The 22,169-nt window shown below is 44.8% G+C and overlaps 1 protein-coding gene across 1 annotated transcript in view; it reads right to left on the bottom strand.

Annotated features, from left to right (window-relative positions):
* Positions 1-511: 511 nt before the first annotated feature.
* The window catches only part of HEPHL1 (hephaestin like 1), a 112,494-nt gene continuing 90,836 nt past the window's right edge, over positions 512-22,169 (bottom strand). Inside the window, exons 13-20 of the mRNA XM_056561481.1 lie at positions 21,644-21,783; positions 20,384-20,524; positions 19,225-19,331; positions 13,177-13,399; positions 11,931-12,070; positions 3,684-3,846; positions 1,575-1,601; positions 512-1,076 (exon numbers count right to left, since the gene is read on the bottom strand). Of these exons, the coding sequence (XP_056417456.1) occupies positions 874-1,076; positions 1,575-1,601; positions 3,684-3,846; positions 11,931-12,070; positions 13,177-13,399; positions 19,225-19,331; positions 20,384-20,524; positions 21,644-21,783 (1,144 nt within the window). The 3' untranslated portion in view covers positions 512-873. The remainder of the gene's footprint in view (positions 1,077-1,574; positions 1,602-3,683; positions 3,847-11,930; positions 12,071-13,176; positions 13,400-19,224; positions 19,332-20,383; positions 20,525-21,643; positions 21,784-22,169) is intronic.

Genomic DNA, 22,169 nt, shown 5'->3' with positions numbered 1-22,169 from the left:
AAATAGGTATTTGTATAGAAAATATAGGTGATAGAGGCATAAACATGGTCAGGATTTATTTTTTGTGGGATCTGACGGGTATGCTTTATGGATTAGACATGGACTTACAAAGTAGCTACCTATAGGTGGCACTGGAGAGTCAAAGGGAGTGTTTTTTTTATTGGGGAGAGCTAATTTGCATACTTTATTTCCCCGGCAGCATTGCCCGAATGCAAATCTCCATACTCTATGCAGCACTAGATATCTTCAGTGAGAACCAGTAAACCCCTGAGTTGCATCTAAGAAATGTAATTGAAGAAACCCAAAACAGCAATCTACAGGTGGATATCACCGGTTTGGCTACCTTGGGGTAGTTTTCTTGAGTTACAAACTAAGGTTCTTTAGAATGCGTGTGCGATAAACAGCACCATCTGTAGGTACTAGATCTGGTTGCGGACAAAAGTTCTTTACAGTAAGCTAAAGCAGCATTGCTATATGTAGTTACCGTACAAAAATACACCATCCTAAAATATTTGTCATGTTTTCTAACGTCCCTTTTATACAGTGCAGTTATATTCAGACACTTTTAAAATCAGGATGTCAAAATGACTCCTCCATAAGCAATCTCTTAAAACAATATAGTTCAGATACTAATGATAATATAGGCAAAAAAATGTTTCCTCTTCTACTTGTCTTCGTGTCATCTCATGGAGACCTTCTGGCCTTCTCCTTTGGTAATCCATCCTTTTCATCCTTGCCAACGCCCAATGGATCCAAACATCTCCAGTGTAAAAGATATTGTGCTTGTAAACAAAAAACAATAAAGTGCAAATGCACACACTATCCCAAGGCACTGCTTGAGGTACCAGAGTTGCCATGCCCAAAGGGGCCTTCTCATATCATGTTCATTGGGATGGAACCATTGTTTATTGTGCTATAGTGCATTTTGTTCTTTTGAGAGCTTAGAATGGACAGCACCACCACCAGAACTACTAGCAGAACCACGCCAATTCCCAACAGAGAGAGCAGGGCAGCATGTGCCTGGCCGACCGTAAGGACTCTTCCCAGAAATGTCACTCCATTTTGCCCTCCAGAATCTGCAAGGAAAGTAAGTGATCAACAAAAATGTGGAGACAAGGGAACTTTTGGGTCACTTTTTTGTTTCGTTTAAAGGATTACTCTGCCCCTATCCAAAGTCTGATCGCGGGTTGTCCCGCCACTGGGGACCCCCGCAATCTCGGCGGCAGCACCCCAGACATCCGGTACACGGAGTGAACTTCGCTCCGTGCCGGATGACTGGCAATGCGGGGCGGAGGCTTGTGATGTCACGGTCACGCCCCGCTCGTGACGTCACTGCCACTCCCCCTCAATGCAAGTCTATGGGAGACTTGCATTGAGGGGGCGTGGCTGTGACGTCACACGTGGGGCGTGACCGTGACATCGCGAGCTTCAGACACTACACCCGATGTTCTAAACGAATGCCGGGTGCTGCAGGGAGATCACTGGGGAGCCCCGCAATCAGACATCTTATTCCCTATCCTTTGGATAGGGGATAAGATGTCTAGGGGCGGAGTACCCCTTTAAAGGACTCTTACCTAGTAGAACAGGGTCTTCTCCTCGATCTGAAAATTAAAAAAGACAGATGGTAAGTAGTATGGAGTTCATACGAGTTTTACCAAAACTCTGATTTTCTCAACTAGAGTCAAGTGTTGGGCAGAGATGTATTGTGAACCGGCAGAGCAGAGGAGCCTTGTTTTGTTTTTGTTGAGGGGTACTTACTACCCCATGTATCTCCCCCACAGAAATAGCTAGAGCGCATTCGGAAAGTTTTCAGACCCTTTTACTTTTTCCGCATTTTGTTATGTTGTTGCCTTGTGGAACAATAAAAAAAAAAAATCAATGCCCCCCCCTCCCCCCATATTTCTGCACCTAATACCCCATAACGAGAATGTCAAAGCAATGTTAGAAAGCTTTACTAATTTATTGAAAAGAAAAAAACTAAAATCTTGCAATAACATAAGTATTCAGACCCTTTACTTTTCAGACCCTTTACTTTTCAGACCCTTAACTTAGTACTTGTTGAAGTCTCTTTGGCAGTGGTTACAGCCTCCAGTCTTCTTGGGGATTAAACCACAAGGATTTGGGGACTCTTCTCAGCTGATCCTCTCAAGCTTTGTCAGGTTAGATGGGGACCATCGTTTGAAACCATTTTCAGGTCTCGCCAGAGATGTTCAAGTCAGGGCTCTGGTTGGGCCACTTTACGACATTCACAATGTTGTCCCTAAGCCGCCCCTGTGTTGTCTTGACTGTGTGCTTAGGGGCATAGGATCAGATTCATCAATCGGCCAATAAAACCCAAACTGTCGTAGCAACCAACCAGAGCTCTGTTTTCATATCTTAAAGGAAATCAGTTCACCCACAATAAACCTAATACACCGGTTTATAGTGTGGGTGAACAGGAGTCCAATGAGGGGTTAATGGGTTTAATATACCTGCATTCCGGAGATCTGTCCCTCCGAAGATCGGCATCTATCTTAATTGAACTGTGCGCTGTAGGCAGGCCCGCCGGCTTAATATAAATATTCATTGTCGTGGTTCATGTGAGCGCTGCCCTAACTGAGTGTATTTAACTCATTAACCCCTTATCGGTCTCCTGTTCACCCACACTATAACCCCGTGTATTGGGTTTAGTGTGGGTGAACAGATGACCGTTTTCCTTTAATGTGGTCCGGTAACTTGAAAGCTGATCTGTAATTGGTTGTTTTGGGTAAAACCCAGACAATTTATGTTTATGTGGAAGGTGAACCTTTGGCCCAGTTGGGGTCCAGAGCAATCTGGATCAGGTTTTCAATAAGAATATCTCTGTACTTTGATCCTTTATGGCCACTCTGCCATAAATCCAGGATTGGTGAAGACTGCAGTGATGGTTGTGCAGATGGAAGAAACTTCCAGAAGGTCACAGGATCTTTGAAGCTCAGCCACACTGACCATTGGGTTCTTGGTCATCTTTCTTACCAAGGCCCTTCTTTACCCATTACTTAGTTTTTGGGGCAGCCAACTTATGGAAGAGTCCTGGTTGTAAGAATTATGGAGACCACTGTGCTCTCTGAATTTTCAGTGCAACATACATTTTATGTACCATTCTCCAGATCTGTGCCTACATACAATCCTGTCTCTGAGCTCTACAGGCAGTTCTTTCTGCCTCATGACTTGTTTTTTCATCTGCTGTAACACCTTATACATAAAGGGATGTGTCTTTCCAAATCCTGTTCAATTAGCCGAATTTACGATAGTTGACTCCACTCAAGGTGGAGAAACATCTCGGAGATGATTGAGAAAAATGGGAGGAGCCAGAGATAAATTTCAATGTCATAGCAATTTTAACTTTTTCATATATTTGCAAAAAAAATTCTAAAATTCAGTTTTTACATTTTTGGGATACTGAGTGCAGAATGATAGGGGGTGGGGAGTGAATTAGATTTTTTAAATTTTATTTTAGCACAAGGCCACAAAATGTGAAAAAAGTGAAGGGGTCTGAAGACTTTCCAAATGCATTGTACCAGGGGTGCAGTGTGTTGCAGTCACTGGTGCCTGAATGCACCCAAAGGCCATAAAGACCAATCAGTATAATGAAGGGGCAGAGCAGGTTACACTGTGCCCAGGGTAGATACAATGACCCCTCTGCAATACCCCATAATTCTCACCTGATTGCTTTTTAACAGTAAAGGTTGTTTCCATCCCAGCATGAATGTGATCTGAGACATGACAGTGCAGCAACCAGGTCCCGGGGTTACCAGCAACCAGTTCTATCGTCTGAAACGTCCCAGGAAAAAGGTCAAACACATCGGCCCGGTGGGTCTTATCCCTCTGAAATGTAAATCATATATGATATTTATCTAACACAAATTGTAAAAAAAAAAACATATTCAGTCCCCTCAGTCTCTGTACTCTGTGGGGATCACAAAATATCTATGTTAGATACACGCACATGTACTGTATTAGGCAAACAGAATTGTTGAGTAGTTGAGGTTGAGTAGTTCAGAGCAGCTGAGGGTAGTAGTCCCTCGGACAAAGTCTAAAGTCATCTCACGGATATTAGGAATTCTTGGACCTGGTGTTACACTTGGTGAGGTGCTGTTACTGAAATATTCCATGCAGACTTTCCACCGTGTGAACATAGCCTAACGCTGAGGGGGCAGAAAGTCTGTCTGACAGGTTTATCTTATCTTCCTCTGACTGGCAGCTAAATGGTAGGAAATTTCTAATGAAGATTACGTAGAAAGTTGCTTCATTTGGTTTCAGAAAACAAATCAACAATTAAACAAAGCTCAGTGCAATAGTGTCCACAGTCTGTGGGCACTGTCATTAAAATTCATTTTTGCTATTGCACTCCTTACGGTAAATAATCCCTCAATTTACAATGGCCTCAGGTTACAATATTTTCAACATACAATGGTCTTTTCTGGACCATTGTAATTTGAAACCAGACTCAACATTCAATGTACGGACAGTCCAGATCTGCGAAACGTGTCAATGGCTGGAAGATCTGACCAATCAGAATGGACATTCACTGGTAAAACCCCTGTATTACTGAAGTGCATGCACTGACTGGTGTCTGGTAGTGCCCCCTACAGTACAGGGATGTATTACATGTTCTGTACTCTTTACCTGTGCCAGGGTTAGCTGCTCCTTTGGACACCAGGTGGGGGCGGCTCCATGTTACTTTTTTAGGATTTACAGCTCCCAGCAGATCTTTCTTACTTGTAAAGATCTTGCTTCATCTGTATTAGCTATGTTCTCATGTTACTTTAATCCTCACTTTTACCTATATTTAACCCTTTCCCGACCCATGACATACATGTACGTCATGGGTCGGCTCCCATTCTATAACGTTGGGCAACGGCATGGCCCCACGTCATAGCGGGTCGGGCCCGGCACCTAGCAATGGCTGGGACCCGTGGCTAATAGCGCGGCAGTGATCGCGGTGCCGCGAGCTATTAACCCTTTAGATGCAGCGTTCAAAGTTGAACGCCGCGTCTAAAGTGAAAGTAAATTAATTCCGGTTAGCTCAGGGAGCTGTTCGGGATCGCAGCGGCGAAAACACGGCATCCCGAACAACTTACATGACAGCCGGAGGGTCCCTACCTGCCTCCATACTGGAAAAAAAAGTGAATAAAGATCATTTAACCCCTTCCCTAATAAAAGTTTGAATCACCCCCCTTTTCCCATAAAAAAAAAAAACTGTGTAAATAAAAATAAACATATGTGGTATCGCCGCGTGCGGAAATGTCTGAATTATAAAAATATATAGTTGATTAAATCGCACGTTCAATGGCGTACACGCAAAAAAATTAAAGATCCCAAAATAGCGTATTTATGGTGACTTTTTATATCATGAAAAAATTTATAAAAAGTGATCAAAAAGTCCGATAATTACAAAAATTCTACCGAAAAAAACTTCAAATCAAGACGCAAAAAATTAGCTCCATACCTCCCCATACGAAAAAAAAAAAAAGTTATAGGGGTCAGAAGAGGACAATTTTAAACGTTAACATTTTCCTGCATGTAGTTATGATTTTTTCCAGAAGTACGACAAAATCAAACCTATATAAGTAGGGTATCATTTTAACCGTATGGACCTACAGAATAAAGAGAAAGTGTAATTTTACCGAAAAATGTACTGCGTAGAAACGGATGCCCCCAAAAGTTACAAAATTGTGTTTTTTCTTAAATTTTGTTGCACAATGAATTTTTTTTGTTTCGCTGTAGTTTTTGGGGTAAAATGACTGATGTCATTACAAAGTAGAATTGTTGGTGCAAAAAATAAGCCATCATATGGATTTTTAGGTGCAAAATTGAAAGAGTTATGATTTTTTAAAGGTAAGAAGGAAAAAATGAAAGTGCAAAAACAGAAAATCACTGGGTCATGAAAAGGTTAAATGACATTTAGGACTTCAGAACCAATTATCAGGTTTCTCAAAGGTTATGGTCTCAACATACAATGGTCATCCTGGAACCAAATAATATTGTAATTTGAGGAACCATTATACTTTATTTAAAAAAAAAATGAAGTTTACTATGTTTTATTTGTGTTTAAAAAAGCTGCCACTAGGTGTCTCCCTACTTGTCCAGAGCACATTTCCCTCTATCTCTTGCACAGACTTTGGACTCCTGATGGCCTGGCAGAAGTCAGGAAATGCAGTCTGTAGTGCTGGGGGGGGGGGGGGGGGGTGCAGCCTTAGCCAATCACAGCCCATCTCACAGTGAACTGCTCTGGGCTGTGTAGCAGAGTGAGGGAGGAAGGTCTCCCCTGTATGGCTTCAGATGATGTCACGCCTGCTGGGGTTTATCATGATGGGGGGATTATAAAATTTAACAAGATCATGACAGGTACTCTTTAAATATATAAGCAAGATGGCTGTCATTAGTGGAGCAGTTTTCTTTCACACCATAAACCTCATATTGTGCCATTCGCAATGAAGTTAAAATAATGTTGCCCCTGAATTGTTTCCTAATACAATATTATGGGTCCTCTGTAAGGCAAAGTTAAGAATATAACCTTGAGAAGCTTGTGTCGGATGGTCCTTACCGCAGGCTACAATATTCCAGGCATTTCATACTGTCACGATTCGGCTTCCAGGTAGTGGATCCTCTGTGCCAGAGAGGGATTGGCGTGGACCGTGCTAGTGGACCGGTTCTAAGCCACTACTGGTTTTCACCAGAGCCCGCCGCAAAGCGGGATGGTCTTGCTGCGGCGGTAGTGACCAGGTCGTATCCACTAGCAACGGCTCACCTCTCTGGCTGCTGAAGATAGGCGCGGTACAAGGGAGTAGGCAGAAGCAAGGTCAGACGTAGCAGAAGGTCGGGGGCAGGCGGCAAGGTTCGTAGTCAGGATGGGTAGCAGAAGTTCAGGTACACAGGCTTTGGACACACTAAACGCTTTCACTGGCACAAGGCAACAAGATCCGGCAAGGGAGTGCAAGGGAGGAGACTAGATAAAGGCAGGGAGCAGGTGGGAGCCAATTAAGCTAATTGGGCCAGGCACCAATCATTGGTGCACTGGCCCTTTAAGTCTCAGAGAGCTGGCGCGCGCGCGCCCTAGAGAGCGGAGCCGCGCGCGCCAGCACATGACAGCAGGGGACCGGGACGGGTAAGTGACCTGGGATGCGATTCGCGAGCGGGCGCGTCCCGCTGTGCGAATCGCATCCCCAACGGCCAGAACAGTGCAGCGCTCCCGGTCAGCGGGACTGACCGGGGCGCTGCAGGGAGAAAGACGCCGTGAGCGCTCCGGGGAGGAGCGGGGACCCGGAGCGCTAGGCGTAACAGTACCCCCCCCCTTAGGTCTCCCCTTCTCTTTGTCCGGTAACTGCCTCCCCTGGGATGAGGACACCGGGAAAGAATGGAGGGTTTCCTCAACGGCAGGCAGTACAGCAGGAGTGGGAATGGGGAGGGAGGGCAGAGGGCGAGGCCTGGCACGGGGCAGTGTGACACCAGGACGGGGGCCATGGGGAGGCACAGAGGCTTGCCTGATGGGACTGGGAGGGGGGAAGAGGCACTTCCTGTGGCAGGCAGAGTCCCAGTTCCTGATCTCCCCGGTGGTCCAATCAATGGTGGGGGAATGAAGCCGGAGCCAAGGCAGACCGAGGAGGACCTCAGAGGTACAGTTGGGGAGAATGAAGAACTCAATCCTTTCGTGGTGGGGTCCGATAGACATCAGGAGGGGTTCTGTGCGGTAACGCACGGTGCAGTCCAATCTGGCTCCGTTGACCGCGGAAATGTAGAGCGGTTTGACGAGACGGGTCACCGGGATGCTGAATCTATTAACAAAGGACTCCAACATAAAATTCCCGGAGGCACCAGAGTCCAAGCAGGCCACGGCTGAGATGGAGGAGTTGGCTGTAGGGGAAATCCGCACGGGCACCGTGAGACGTGGAGAAGAAGACTTAGAAGCAAAAGATGCCACACCCACGTGAGCTGGGTGCGTGCGTGCGTTTCCCAGGCGTGGAGGACGGATAGGGCAATCCACCAAGAAATGCTCAGTACTGGCACAGTACAGACAGAGATTTTCTTCTCTACGGCGATTCCTCTCTTCCTGGGTCAGGCGAGACCGATCCACTTGCATGGCCTCCTCGGCGGGAGGCCCAGGCGAAGACTGCAAAGGATGCTGTGGGAGAGGTGCCCAGAGATCTAAGTCTTTTTCCTGGCGGAGCTCTTGGTGTCGCTCAGAAAAACGCATGTCAATGCGGGTAGCCAAATGGATGAGTTCTTGGAGGTTGGCAGGAATCTCTCGTGCGGCCAGCACATCCTTGATGCGACTGGATAGGCCTTTTTTAAAGGTCGCGCAGAGAGCCTCATTATTCCAGGATAGTTCAGAAGCAAAAGTACGGAATTGTATGGCGTACTCGCCAACGGAAGAATTACCCTGGACCAGGTTCAGCAAGGCAGTCTCAGCAGAAGAGGCTCGGGCAGGTTCCTCAAAGACACTTCGGACTTCAGCAAAGAAGGACTGGACTGTGGCTGTGGCAGGATCATTGCGGTCCCAGAGCGGTGTGGCCCAAGACAAGGCCTTTCCTGAAAGAAGGCTTACTACGAACGCCACCTTAGACCGTTCTGTAGGAAACAAGTCTGACAACATCTCCATATGCAGGGAACACTGAGACAAAAATCCACGGCAGAGTCTGGAGTCCCCATCAAATTTGTCCGGCAGGGACAAGCGGAGGTTAGGAGCGGCCACTCGCTGCGGAGGAGGTGCAGGAGCTGGCGGAGGAGATGGTTGCTGCTGTAGCAGAGGCAGAATTTGCTGTAACATGGCGGTCAACTGCGACAGCTGCTGTCCTTGTTGGGCAATCTGCTGCGATTGCTGAGCGACCACCGTGGGAAGATCAGCGAGACTTGGCAGCGGCACCTCAGCGGGATCCATGGCCGGATCTACTGTCACGATTCGGCTTCCAGGTAGTGGATCCTCTGTGCCAGAGAGGGATTGGCGTGGACCGTGCTAGTGGACCGGTTCTAAGCCACTACTGGTTTTCACCAGAGCCCGCCGCAAAGCGGGATGGTCTTGCTGCGGCGGTAGTGACCAGGTCGTATCCACTAGCAACGGCTCACCTCTCTGGCTGCTGAAGATAGGCGCGGTACAAGGGAGTAGGCAGAAGCAAGGTCAGACGTAGCAGAAGGTCGGGGGCAGGCGGCAAGGTTCGTAGTCAGGATGGGTAGCAGAAGTTCAGGTACACAGGCTTTGGACACACTAAACGCTTTCACTGGCACAAGGCAACAAGATCCGGCAAGGGAGTGCAAGGGAGGAGACTAGATAAAGGCAGGGAGCAGGTGGGAGCCAATTAAGCTAATTGGGCCAGGCACCAATCATTGGTGCACTGGCCCTTTAAGTCTCAGAGAGCTGGCGCGCGCGCGCCCTAGAGAGCGGAGCCGCGCGCGCCAGCACATGACAGCAGGGGACCGGGACGGGTAAGTGACCTGGGATGCGATTCGCGAGCGGGCGCGTCCCGCTGTGCGAATCGCATCCCCAACGGCCAGAACAGTGCAGCGCTCCCGGTCAGCGGGACTGACCGGGGCGCTGCAGGGAGAAAGACGCCGTGAGCGCTCCGGGGAGGAGCGGGGACCCGGAGCGCTAGGCGTAACACATACATTCTTTGCATGTCTATTCAGTACCAACTGGTAAAACAGGTTAAAAGGAAAAAAAAAAAAAAGAGAGACTGTGACCTTTATTCACTCATAAACATGAACCGTGTCAGATAATGTTCATACGCAGGTTAGGGAACTCACCAGGAATTATATGTCACTAAAACACCAAGCACTTGGAAAATAAAGGCCCAAAATGACATGGTATAGATACAGAGGAAACAGATAGATATGAAATGTTTTTCCCGTACAGTAGGAGGGCTTTCTTTGTACGAATGTATCAACACAGGATGAAAAAGACAGGGACAGAACAGGGACATCTGCAAATCGCCACAAATTTTTGTAAATTTTGATGCTGAGGGGGATAAATAAAATAGTTTTTGTCCAAAAAGACAATAACTGGCTTACGTGACACTTTTAATGGTTTTTAGACACTCTATGGGCATGGTTTATCAGAAAGCAGGAGTGCTCACACTTGGGGGACATAAGTTAAAGGGGTACTCCGTTGCTAGACATCTTATCCCCTATCCAAAGGATCACAGGGTTCCGGCCACTGTGGTCGTGACATCACACCACGCCCCCTTGTTACATCACACCACGCCACGCCCTCTGCATTCATGTCTATGGGAGGTGGCGTGACGGCAGTCATGCCCCCTCCCATAAACATGAATGCAGGGAGCATGGTGTGACATCACGAAGGGGCGTGGCGTGATGTCACAACCACAACCGCCCTAACCCAGCGTTCTGAACATAATGTACAGAATGCCGGGTGTCTGCACGGAGATCGTGGGGGGTCCCAGTGATTAGGCATCTTATCCCCAATCCTTTGTATAGGGGATAAGACATCTATCAATGGAGTACCCCTTTAAATGTGCCAGAAAATACACATGTCTAATGAAGCTGCCTTGAGAAGTGAAACATGTGATGTTTTGTCACTATAGTATCTTTGGGTCCTTTGTGTGGACGGTATGGCTACATGCAATGGAAATACTGCAGAGTAAGCTTTTGTTTGTTATTTGTGACAAATAGCACACTGCACTATGGGTATTATGCAAATCGGAATACCCGTTTTAAGCGTTACTGTGATTTAACATGACTTTTCACATGTTCCACAGACATGTCAAAAATTTGATCAGTTGGGGTCTTTGTGCTGAGACCCTAACCGATCACTAGATATAGCTTGGAGAATCCTGCAGCTGTGCACTTCACTCCACAGCTCGCTGCTTTATCCCAATTGTTGCAGGAGGGGGACTCTCATTGGATTGAGGGAAAAGCCAAGGAGCGAAGCGCACAGCTGCACACTTCTCCTACCTATATCTCGCGATCTGTAAGAGTCTCAGTAAGGGGACCCCAGCTGAGCAAAATATTTGACATGTCTTCTTGACTTGTCAAAGGTTTTATTTAATCCATATTAAAGTGGAATTCCAGGATTTTTTATTTTATTTGATTATGCTACAGGGGCTGTAAAGTTAGTGTAGTTCATAATATAGTGTCTGTACCTGTGTTTCATGGTGGTCTCACAATTCTTCTTAGATTTTTGCCCCAAGGCTTATTTTTAAGAGCATACAAAATTACTGTGGTCTCAAGTTTTCCTAGGTTGCAATGCGGCCCGAGACATTACATCACTAGTCAGGTGTTCAGAGGGAGCCTGTCTGTGCTTCAATGGGTGGAGCGACCGCTGGGTGGGAAGGTGTTCATTCTGCAGTGAATTGTAGGCTTGCAACAGCTGGAGGCACCCTGGTTAGAAAACACTGGTCTATTGCATAGAAGGGAGCACATGTGTCTTTCAATGGGTGGGGTGGCTGATGTGTAGGATGAATAAAAATAACCTCACACTTACAAAAAAGGAATTTTGGGATGTGTAGTTTGAGGGAGGGAACTCCAACAGGAAATAGCCAGTTCAAAAAAAGATAGCTACAGCATTATGGTTGACTCAGAACCTTCCTAACAATGTCCATTACCGTCTGGCAGGTAAGTACTAAAGTCACCTTATGTTGGACAATCCCTTTAATCACATTTGGAAAATAAAAAATAAAAAAAGGTGTCTATTTTATTTTTTATTGTTTTTGTATAAACTTTTTCTTTAGGGCCTCTGGGCTGTTACATAACAGTGTCAGCCCCAGTAATTATGATGCTGGTGCTGGCAAAGCGTGCACAAAGGGTTAATCATCATGATCAGAGTTTTCTCCATTACTGTCTTGTATCAGAACATTTGTTAACATAGGTCATGACACCCAAATCTTTAGGAAGATTTAGTAAGTGTGTACATGGTGATCACCAGGAGTGTGTACATGTATCAGTGAGAGTGCACTCACCTTATAGAGGAAGCTCTGAGCATGGAAGTGGACTGTATGCATGTCAACTTCATTCCCCATTCCTAGAAGATACCAGTTGGTCTTTTCACCTTCGGTCATGGTCAGGCCATGGAGGTTTCCATAGATTTTTCCATTTATAGCTGGAAAACCACAAATGCATGTATAGTGAAAAATATTGTATTCTCTGTGCAGACTCCAAACCAGGTGTAAGCAAGAAAACCAGCAGAATAGTGAGTACAGCTCTGGAGTATAATACAGGATATAACTCAGGATCAGTACAGGATAAGTAATGTAATGTATGTACACAGTGACCCCACCAGCAGAATAGTGAGTACAGCTCTGGAGTATAATACAGGATATAACTCAGGATCAGTACAGGATAAGTAATGTAATGTATGTACACAGTGACCCCACCAGCAGAATAGTGAGTACAGCTCTGGAGTATAATACTGGATATAACTCGGGATCAGTACAGGATAAGTAATGTAATGTATGTACACAGTAACCTCACCAGCAGAATAGTGAGTACAGCTCTGGGGTATAATACAGGATATAACTCGGGATCAGTACAGGATAAGTAATGTAATGTATGTATACAGTGACCCCACCAGCAGAATAGTGAGTACAGCTCTGGAGTATAATACTGGATATAACTCAGGATCAGTACAGGATAAGTAATGTAATGTATGTACACAGTGACCTCACCAGCAGAATAGTGAGTACAGCTCTGGAGTATAATACAGGATATAACTCAGGATCAGTACAGGATAAGTAATGTAATGTATGTACACAGTAACCTCACCAGCAGAATAGTGAGTACAGCTCCGGAGTATAATACAGGATATAACTCAGGATCAGTACAGGATAAGTAATGTAATGTATGTACACAGTGACCCCACCAGCAGAATAGTGAGTACAGCTCTGGAGTATAAAAGGAATATAACTCAGGATCAGTACAGGATAAGTAATGTAATGTATGTACACAGTGACCCCACCAGCAGAATAGTGAGTACAGCTCTGGAGTATAAAAGGAATATAACTCAGGATCAGTACAGGATAAGTAATGTAATGTATGTACACAGTGACCTCACCAGCAGAATAGTGACCCCTCCAGCAGAATAAATGATAAGTGTTGTGTGTGTGTGTATATATATATATATATATATATATATATATATATTTGAAAAATTTACAAATTTGTGATGTAAACTATAACACAATTGTTCGAAGGTGAAGACCCACCTACCATGGATTTTGTTACTTTCTTCAAATTCCTCCGTCATATTGATAGCAGCAGGGTCTTTGTGAGCATAACTCCTAATGTTGTCATCCAAATACCATGAGAGGTTTTCATCAAATACAAAGAAAAGCAAAGCAAATTCCCGGGCCACATCCTTCCTCACGCCTTTGTTGTCCAGTACACCTTTCCGACAAGTCAGTAGTGGTCCAACAAGGCCACTGTACATATCCTGCACAACGAATCAAGACAATTGTTGAAAAAGAAAAAAAAAAAAAGTAATTGAGCGATTCAGAAGACATAGCTAAAGATATATGGATTACCATGTTGGGGGGTTACTATGGATATATGGGGTACCATGAGGCAACTTGAGAATCTCTCCTCAGATGGTGCTGGCAGCAAACTTAAAGGGGTACTCCGCTGCTCAGCGTTTGGAACAAACGAACGCTGGAGCCGGCACCGGGAGTGCCCCGCCCCCTCAATGCAACTCTATGGGAGGGGGTGTGGCAGCCATCAGGTCCCCTCCCATAGACTTGCATTGAGGGAGCGGGCATGACGTCATAAGGGGGCGGGGCTATGACATCAGGAGCTCCCGGCGCCGGCTCCAGCATTCGGAACAGTTTGTTCCAAACGCTGAGCAGCAGAGTACCCCTTTAAGTCCTTCTGTCTGTACAGTTAATATTTGTGGATGTAGTGTGTGCGCGCATGTTCTGGGTACTGTAGTCCTCCCATTCCCTTTATTACCCTGGTTGCCTGTCTTTGAACCCTCTCCAGCTCCACTATATCTTTCTTGTACAGTACTGGTGCCCGGTACTGTACACAGTATTTGTGCTGTTACAGTTAATATTCTCATTATTGTAGATGGAATTTACATAGTTTATTCTTATGGATTCCTACGGATTTTTCTATGGTTAGTTATTTGCTGCCACCTTGTGGCCTTTTTTGGTAATGCTCCTGTTTCTCTCTCCTGAAAGCCATGACTCATTTCCTTTGTATGTAACCACGCCCCTGCTTAGTGCATCACTTCCTGTGTCATGGCTGCCTGCATCTGCCACATGTAACAGGGACTCATGTATTCTGCTTGCTAAGCTAAGGAAAGCATCATCTTTTGATCGCATAATACAGTGGTCCCTCAACATACGATGGTAATCCATTCCAAACGGACCATCATTTGTTGAACCCATCGTATGTTGAGGGATCCGTGCAATGTAAAGTATAGGACAGTGGTCTACAACCTGCGGACCTCCAGATGTTGCAAAACTACAACACCCAGCATGCCCGGACAGCCGTTGGCTGTCCGGGCATGCTGGGTGTTGTAGTTTTGCAACATCTGGAGGTCCGCAGGTTGTAGACCACTGTTAGAGGAAGTTGTACTCACCTGTCCCCGCCACTCTGGACCGTCACCGCTGCCCTGGATGTCGCCATCCATCGCTGTCGCCGCGTCCCCGAGGTGTCCCCGACGCTCCGGCAAGGCCTCTGCTTCCCCGGCATCACGTCACTATGCACGCCGCTCCTATTGGATGACGGGACGGCGTGCGCAGCAAGGTGATGACGACGATGGAGAGCGCTGACGATTCAGGGGATCCCGAAGAGGACGCTCTGGAGCCCCCAGGACAGGTAAGTGATCGTCACCGGAGGTCACGGGGCACCGTAAACGGCTATCCGGGGGCAGCTGAAGCAGTCTACACTGCCGGATAGTCGTTTATGCGATGGCCCCGACATACAAAAGCATCGTATGTTGATGCTGCCTCTGAGAGACCATCGTATGTTGAAATGATCGTATGTCGGGGCCATCGTAGGTCGGGGGGTCACTGTACTTAGATCCATTCATTCTGCTGTATTCCTGTTGTTTGATGTACAGAATAAACCAGCGTGTGGATGAAAACAGTATTGGTGAGTTCAGCTATCTGAGAAGGATTGTCCGCAGTGTACAGGCCAGACATAGAGGTCTTACAAGGGATGGATCGCTATTACAACAATCTGAGTCAGAATAGAATTCCATGTGTGGTCTGACTAGTAGTGTTGCTCACGAATATTCGCAATACGAATTTTATTCGCGAATATCGCATATTCGCGAATATTCGCGAATATAGCACTATATATTCGTAATTACGAATATTCGTTTTTTTTGTTTTTTTTCACAGTACACATCACAGTGATCATCCCTCTCTGCTTCCAGCTTGTGTGGTGTAAAGAAGGCTCTAATACTGCTGTGTGAGACTGGTGCGCAAATTTTCGCATATGCGAATATTTGCTTGTGCAGGTTTTCGTATATGCAAATTTCGCGCATGTTAATTTTCGCATACGCGAATATTTGCATATGCGGAAAAAAAAACGCGAATATTCGCAAATATATGACGAATATTCGTCCATATATTCGCGCATATTCGCGAATTCGAATATGGCCTATGACGCTCAACACTACTGACTAGTGATTTGCAAACTGAAAGCAAATGAATATTAATAGACAATCAAGTAATCCTAGCCCCTGTGTAGTGTCTGCACCTTTTGTCTTTAGTAATTGCTGTCTTTTTAAATTTTTTTCCCATTTTTAAAGGGGTACTCCGGTGGAAAACTTTTTTTTTTTTAATGAACTGGTGCCAGAAAGTTAAACAGATTTGTAAATTACTTCTATAAAAAAATCTTTACCCTTCCAGTACTTTTTAGCACCTGTATGCACCTCTGTCTGTGTCAGGAACTGTCCAGAGCAGCATAGGTTTCCTATGGGGATTTTCTCCTGCTCTGCACAGTTCCTGATATGGGCATCAGGTGTCAGCAGGGAGCACTGTGGACAAGACAAAAAAGAAATTCAAAAGGAAAAGAATTTCCTCTGTAGCATACAGCTGCTAAAAGGTACTGGAAGGGTAAAGATTTTTTAATAGAAGTCATTTACAAATCTGTTTAACTTTCTGGCACCAGTTAACTTAAAAAAAAAATTTTTTCCACTGGAGTACCCCTTTAATGGTTCATTTTAAGCTGCAAGGGGCAGGAGAATTGCCCCTGGCTGGGGCAAAAGTTCATGTTCAGCCTAACTTCACTTTTTAAAGGGGTACTCCACCCCTAGACATCTTATCCCCTATCCAAAGTATAGGGGATAAGATGTCAGATCGCCGCGGTGCCGCTGCTGTAGAGCCCCGGGATCCCCGCTGTGGCACTGCGCTATCATTACAGCACAGAGCGAGTTCGCTCTGTGCGTAATGACGGGGGATACAGGGGACAGAGCCGCGTGATGTCATGGCTCCGCCCCTCATGACATCACGGCCCGTCCCCTTAATGCAAGTCTATGGCAGGGGGCGTGACGACCACCGCGCCCCCTCCCATAGACTTGTATTGCAAGATGCGGGCCGTGACGCCACGAGGGGCGGAGCCGTGACGTAACGATGCTCCGGCCCCTGTATTGCGCGTCATTACGTGCAGAGCGAATTCGCTCTGTGATGTAATGATAGCGCGGTGCCGCAGCGGGGATCCTGGGGCTCTCCAGCAGCGGCACCGCGGCAATCTGACATCTTATCCCCTATCCTTTGGATAGGGGATAAGATGTCTAGGGGCGGAGTACCCCTTTAAAGGGGGACAACACCCATAGACATCTTATCCCCTATCCAAAGGTTAGGGGACAAGATGTCTGATCACGGGGAGTCTGAAGGATAGGGGAAAAGTTGTCTGACCACAGCCGTCACCCCCTCCCCCCATAGACATGAATGAAGGGGGTGAGCCGTGACGTCACGACCATCGCTGCCCGAGGCCGGAGTTCTAAACAGAAATGTTCAGCACCTCGGGGTGCCAGGCCAGAGATCGTGGGGGGGAGGGGGGGGGGGTGTCCGGCTGCTGGGACCATCCACGATTCTTCGAATAGGGAATAAGATGTCTCGGGCCGAGTACCTCTTTAACTCCATCATCAATTATTAGGGTGATTGGCAGCTACAAGGACTGGGTACAACTTCAGTGATGTGGCAGGGAACTCCGGGTACCCTAAACTTTGGGGTCACCTGGATCACAGGCTCGGAGTTATCCAGGAAGAAAAGTTATTTTCTTCCAAAAACATGAACACCTCTGTCCCCAGGTTGTGTGTTATACTACAGCTTGGCTGTATTCACTTTAATAAAACTAAGCTGCAATACCACACTCAGCCTGAGGACAAGTGTGGTGCTATTTTTATTTATTTTTGTTAAGAAATCAATTCTGTTTTTCTATTCCTGTATGACTCCTTTGATAAAGAGGGCAGCTGTCAGTAATCTCTTAAATGACCCTTAACCCCTTCATGACCCAGCTAGTTTTGGCCTTCATGACCCAGTCCGTGTCTCTTTAAGTGGTAATAACTTTGAACTACTTTTGCCAGGCAAAGTGATTCAGAGATTGTTTTTTCGAGACATATTGTACTTTATATTAGGGGTGAATTTTTGTTGATACATGAAGCGATTTTTGTGAAAACCTCTAAAATATTGTGAAAAATGTAAAAATTTTTCATTTCTCTATGTTTTAAACTCTCTACTTGTAAGAGAAATAGTCATGCCAAAAAAATGTAGTTATGAGTTCACATCCACAACATGTCTACTTTATGCTGGTATCATTTGTTAAACATTCCTTTACTTTTTTACGACATTAGAAGGCTTATGTTATTATGAGCATTTTTTCTAATTTTCTACAAAAGTTAAAAATCAATTTTTTTGGGGAACAATAACATTTTGAATATATGTGTGTGTGTGTGTGTGTGTGTGTGTGTATATATATATATATATATATATATATATATATATATACGCACACATATATAAGTATATATACGCACACATATATAAGTATATATATATATATATATATATACGCACACATATATAAGTATATATATATATATATATATATATATATATATATGTGTGTGTGTATAGTATACAAAAAAGAGGATTGCAGCAGCACACATTGGTCAAAAATGTAGGCTCTTTGCGCACTTTTTGATCAAAACGTGTACGTATATGTATATATTTATTTTTAAAAAATTATTTATTTTATTTACATTTTTTTTTTTTTACTTCTCTATAATAGCTCCCCTTAGTGTCTAGTGCCGAAAACATGCAGTACCAAGTTTTGGACACTAGGGGGAGCTGTTGTACAACTTAAAAAAAAATAATAATAATTGAGAAAACGAAAGTGAAAGTAAAGCATGCCGTCGGGCACAGAGACGGTAGCTCCGGACAGGTAAGGGACACCAGGGGAAGGGACACCGGGGGAAGGGGGACACTTGGGTCTCCTAGCAGAGCAGTGTGTGTCCCGATCCCCGTGATCAGGACACACGCACCACGCTGCTTAGGATTTTTATGTGCGAAACGCTGCCATCAGCTAGTCAGATTTGACTAGCTGTTAGGAGCGATCGCTGTGAGGAGAGGGGGGGAGGACGAACCCCCCCCTAGGTCCCGAGGCAAGATGGCTGGCTATCAGTGATAGCCACCAACTTACCGGGCACAGCACTGCACTTTTAGTGGCGGCCAATATAATACATGACATACATGTACGTCATGGGTCAGGAAGGGGTTAAAGGGGTACTCTACTTGAAAACATTTTTTATTTTATCAACTGGTGCCAGAAAGTTACACAGATTTGTAAATTACTTCTATTAAAAAATCTTAATCCTTCCAGTACTTATAAGCTGCTGTTATGATCCACAGGAAGTTCTTTTCTTTTTGAATTTCCTTTCTGCCCGACCATAGTGCTCTCTGATGACACCTCTGTCCATGTCAGGAACTGTCCAGAGCAAGAGAGGTTTTCTATGGGGATTTGTTCCTGCTCTGGACATTTCCTGACATGGGCAGAGGTGTCAGCAGAGAGCTCTGTGGTCAGTCAGAAAGGAAATTCCCCCCTGTGGGTCATAACAGCAGCTGATAAGTACTGGAAGGATTATGATTTTTTAATAGAAGTAATTTACAAATTTGTTTAATTTTCTGGCCCCAGTTGATTACAAAATAAATGTTTTCCAATGGAGTACCCCTTTAAAGTTACAGAAATGTCAATGAGCAGCTACAAAAGTCAGAAAAAAAATTCCTATTATAAACTTTGTATGGTCACCTTTACAAAGTCTTCTTTAGAATAGTAGCCCCAGGTTAAGCAATCTGGATCATTACTCCCTGGTCCTGATCTTTCCGGAACATTCCATTGGTAAGTGCTTGTTCCCCCTGAGCGGAAATAAAAAATAAAAAAAAAGGCTTAAATAGGTGAAAGACGTCCTAAGGCTGGGTTTACACGTTGCATTACTGCGTCGCCGCAATTGCGGTAAAGATTGCACAGATCACGGTACAAACACATACATGGAGATTTATCAGAACTTGTCCAGAGAAAAATCTCACCAGTTGCCCATAGCAACCAATCAGATCGCTTCTTTCATTTCAGAAAAGGCCTTTGAAAAGTGAAAGCAGCAATCTGATTGGTTGCTATGGGCAACTCAGCAATTTTTCCTCCACACAGGTTTTGATAATCTCCCCCTGTACAATTTTTACTGCGATTTTGGTCATTCACAGCAAAAACTCAGTGGCACTGCGACACAGCGTGTGGACACAGCCTAAATCCCACATTAGTCCTCCTCATTATTTATCCTAATGATTAATTTGGGCTTTGCTTTTTGCTTAGGCTGTGTTCACACGTTGCAGCTAATTAATGGTACCTCAACTAATTACTTCATAACAAGAATTATGAGTCCTTTTTACAGCGATTTTCAGTCACTTTTGGCAAAAAAGCATGTGGTAATTAGTCACGGTACTACTAATTGGCCGCAACGTGTGAACACAGCCTTAGCAGCAGCTCAGAATGCCCACAGTGCTCTCTGCTGACACCTCTGTCCATGTCAGGAACTGTCCAGAGGAGGAGTAAATCCCCATAGCAAAACAAACCTCCGGACAGTTCCTGACATGGACAGAGGTGTCAGCAGAGAGCATTGTGGTCAGACTGGAAAGAACTACACAACTTCCTCTGGAGCATACAGCAGCTGATAAGTACTGTAAGGATTAAGATTTGTATATAGAAGTAATTTACAGATCTGTATAACGTTATGGTACCAGTTGATTTGAAAAAAAATGTTTCCCTTCGGAGTACCCCTTTAAATTCTTAATGCACAGCAAGCTTTAGAAAAGGAAGGAATAGAGGACTAGTACCAGAGGATCTTATATTATAATGGGTCCCAATTATCCATATTTCTCCATAAAAGAAAAAGGAAGGGGGGGCTTTAACTCACCTGGTCGTGTACCTTGGATCTCATTGCCACCATAAAGATTAACCACCTGAACACCATGCGCGTAGATGGAGTACGGCCGCGAGGCTTTATTCTTAAATACGATAAGTATGCTGTCCCCAACCTCTGCTCTTATGAATGGGCCTAAAAGAAGAATACACTGAATGTATCATCAGAAAGTGACATATTATACAAATCAGGATTTTTTTTATAAACATTTTATTAAAATTTTTACATAGAAGAAAATAGACTTTGTATTTTAAAGTAACTATCAATTTAATTAAAAAAGAGCAAACACAATAGGCTGACATTTTCTGTTTTCCTTAAAGGGGTACTCCACTGCTGAGTGTTTGGAACAAAGTGTTCTGAAGGCTGGAGTTGGCCCCGGGAGCTTGTGATGTCATAGCCCCGCCCCCTCATGATGTCACACCCCACCCCCTCAATGCAAGTCTATGGGAGGGGGCGTGACAGCGTCTCCTTTAACAAACATACTGTACGTGTGAATAGACCCTAAAGGGGTACTCCGGTAGAAAACTTTTTTTTTTTTTTTTTTTTTTTAAATCAACTGGTGCCAGAAAGTTAAACAGATTTGTAAATGACTTCTATAAAAAAAATCTTAATCCTTCCAGTACTTATTAGCTGCTGAATACTACAGAGGAAATTATTTTCTTTTTGGAACACAGTGCTCTCTGCTGACATCTCTGTCCATTTTAGGAACTGTCCAGAGCAGCATATGTTTGCAATGGGGATTTTCTCCTACTCTGGACAGTTCTGAAAATGGACAGAGATGTCAGCAGAGAGCACTGTGCTCGTGATGTCGGCAGAGAGCTCTGTGTTCCAAAAAGAAGAAAAAAATTCCTCTGTAGTATTCAGCAGCTAATAAGTACTGGAAGGATTAAGATTTTTTTTAATAGAAGTAACTTACAAATCTGTTTAACTTTCTGGCACCAGTTGATTAAAAAAAAATTAAAGTTTTACACTGGAGTACCCCTTTAAAGGGCTGGAGCTGGTGCCTGGAGCTTGTGATGTCATAGCCCTGCCCCCTCATGATGTCACACCCCGCCCCCTCAATGCAAGTCTATGGGAGGGGGCGTGACGCTGTCACGCCCCCTCCCATAGACTTACATTGAGGGGGCAGGGCTTGATGTTATGAGGGGGCAGGGCTATGACATCACGATCTTCCGGCGCCAGCTCCAGCGTTCAGAACAGTTTTTTCCAAACGTTGAGCAGCGGAGTACCCCTTTAAGAGATTTTTTGTTGTACCCAGGATTTCCAGATGTTCCTCCTCTGCAGATCTTTTCTTCAGTTCTGTGAAGTGTCCATCTGTGTATTCCCTGTAAACCACCTTCTTGTATGTAGATCCTATGCGGTCTTCACCAGAACTAACAAATATGTGGCCTGGGCTACAAGCAAAGAAGACGTGACATAATGTAATAGATTGTCAATGATATAACAAATAAACATTTATTTCACTAATACAGATAGAAAACACTATAATCATGTATTCTCCGCTCTCCACCACATGTGCACCCACAGGGCGTCCATAACATGATGAGCCTGGAGGCTATTGCTGCCTAAATTGTATTATTTATTATTACTCTGATATATCCGCACTTGACTTATACGTTTTAGTGTTTAAAAGGGTCATCAAGGATTAGAAAAACATCCACTTCCAGAAACAGCGCCACAGTTGTCTTCAGGTTGTCTCCGGTATTACTCTGCTCCATTCTCTTAATGGAAATGGGATGCAATACCAAAGACAAACAACTGCAAGTACAAAAGTGCCACC

This window comes from Hyla sarda, chromosome 2, assembly GCF_029499605.1.
Source record: "Hyla sarda isolate aHylSar1 chromosome 2, aHylSar1.hap1, whole genome shotgun sequence".
NCBI classification, from domain to species: domain Eukaryota; kingdom Metazoa; phylum Chordata; class Amphibia; order Anura; family Hylidae; genus Hyla; species Hyla sarda.
Note: the sequence above shows the minus strand (reverse complement) of the source record. Positions and strands in the feature narration are given on the sequence as shown.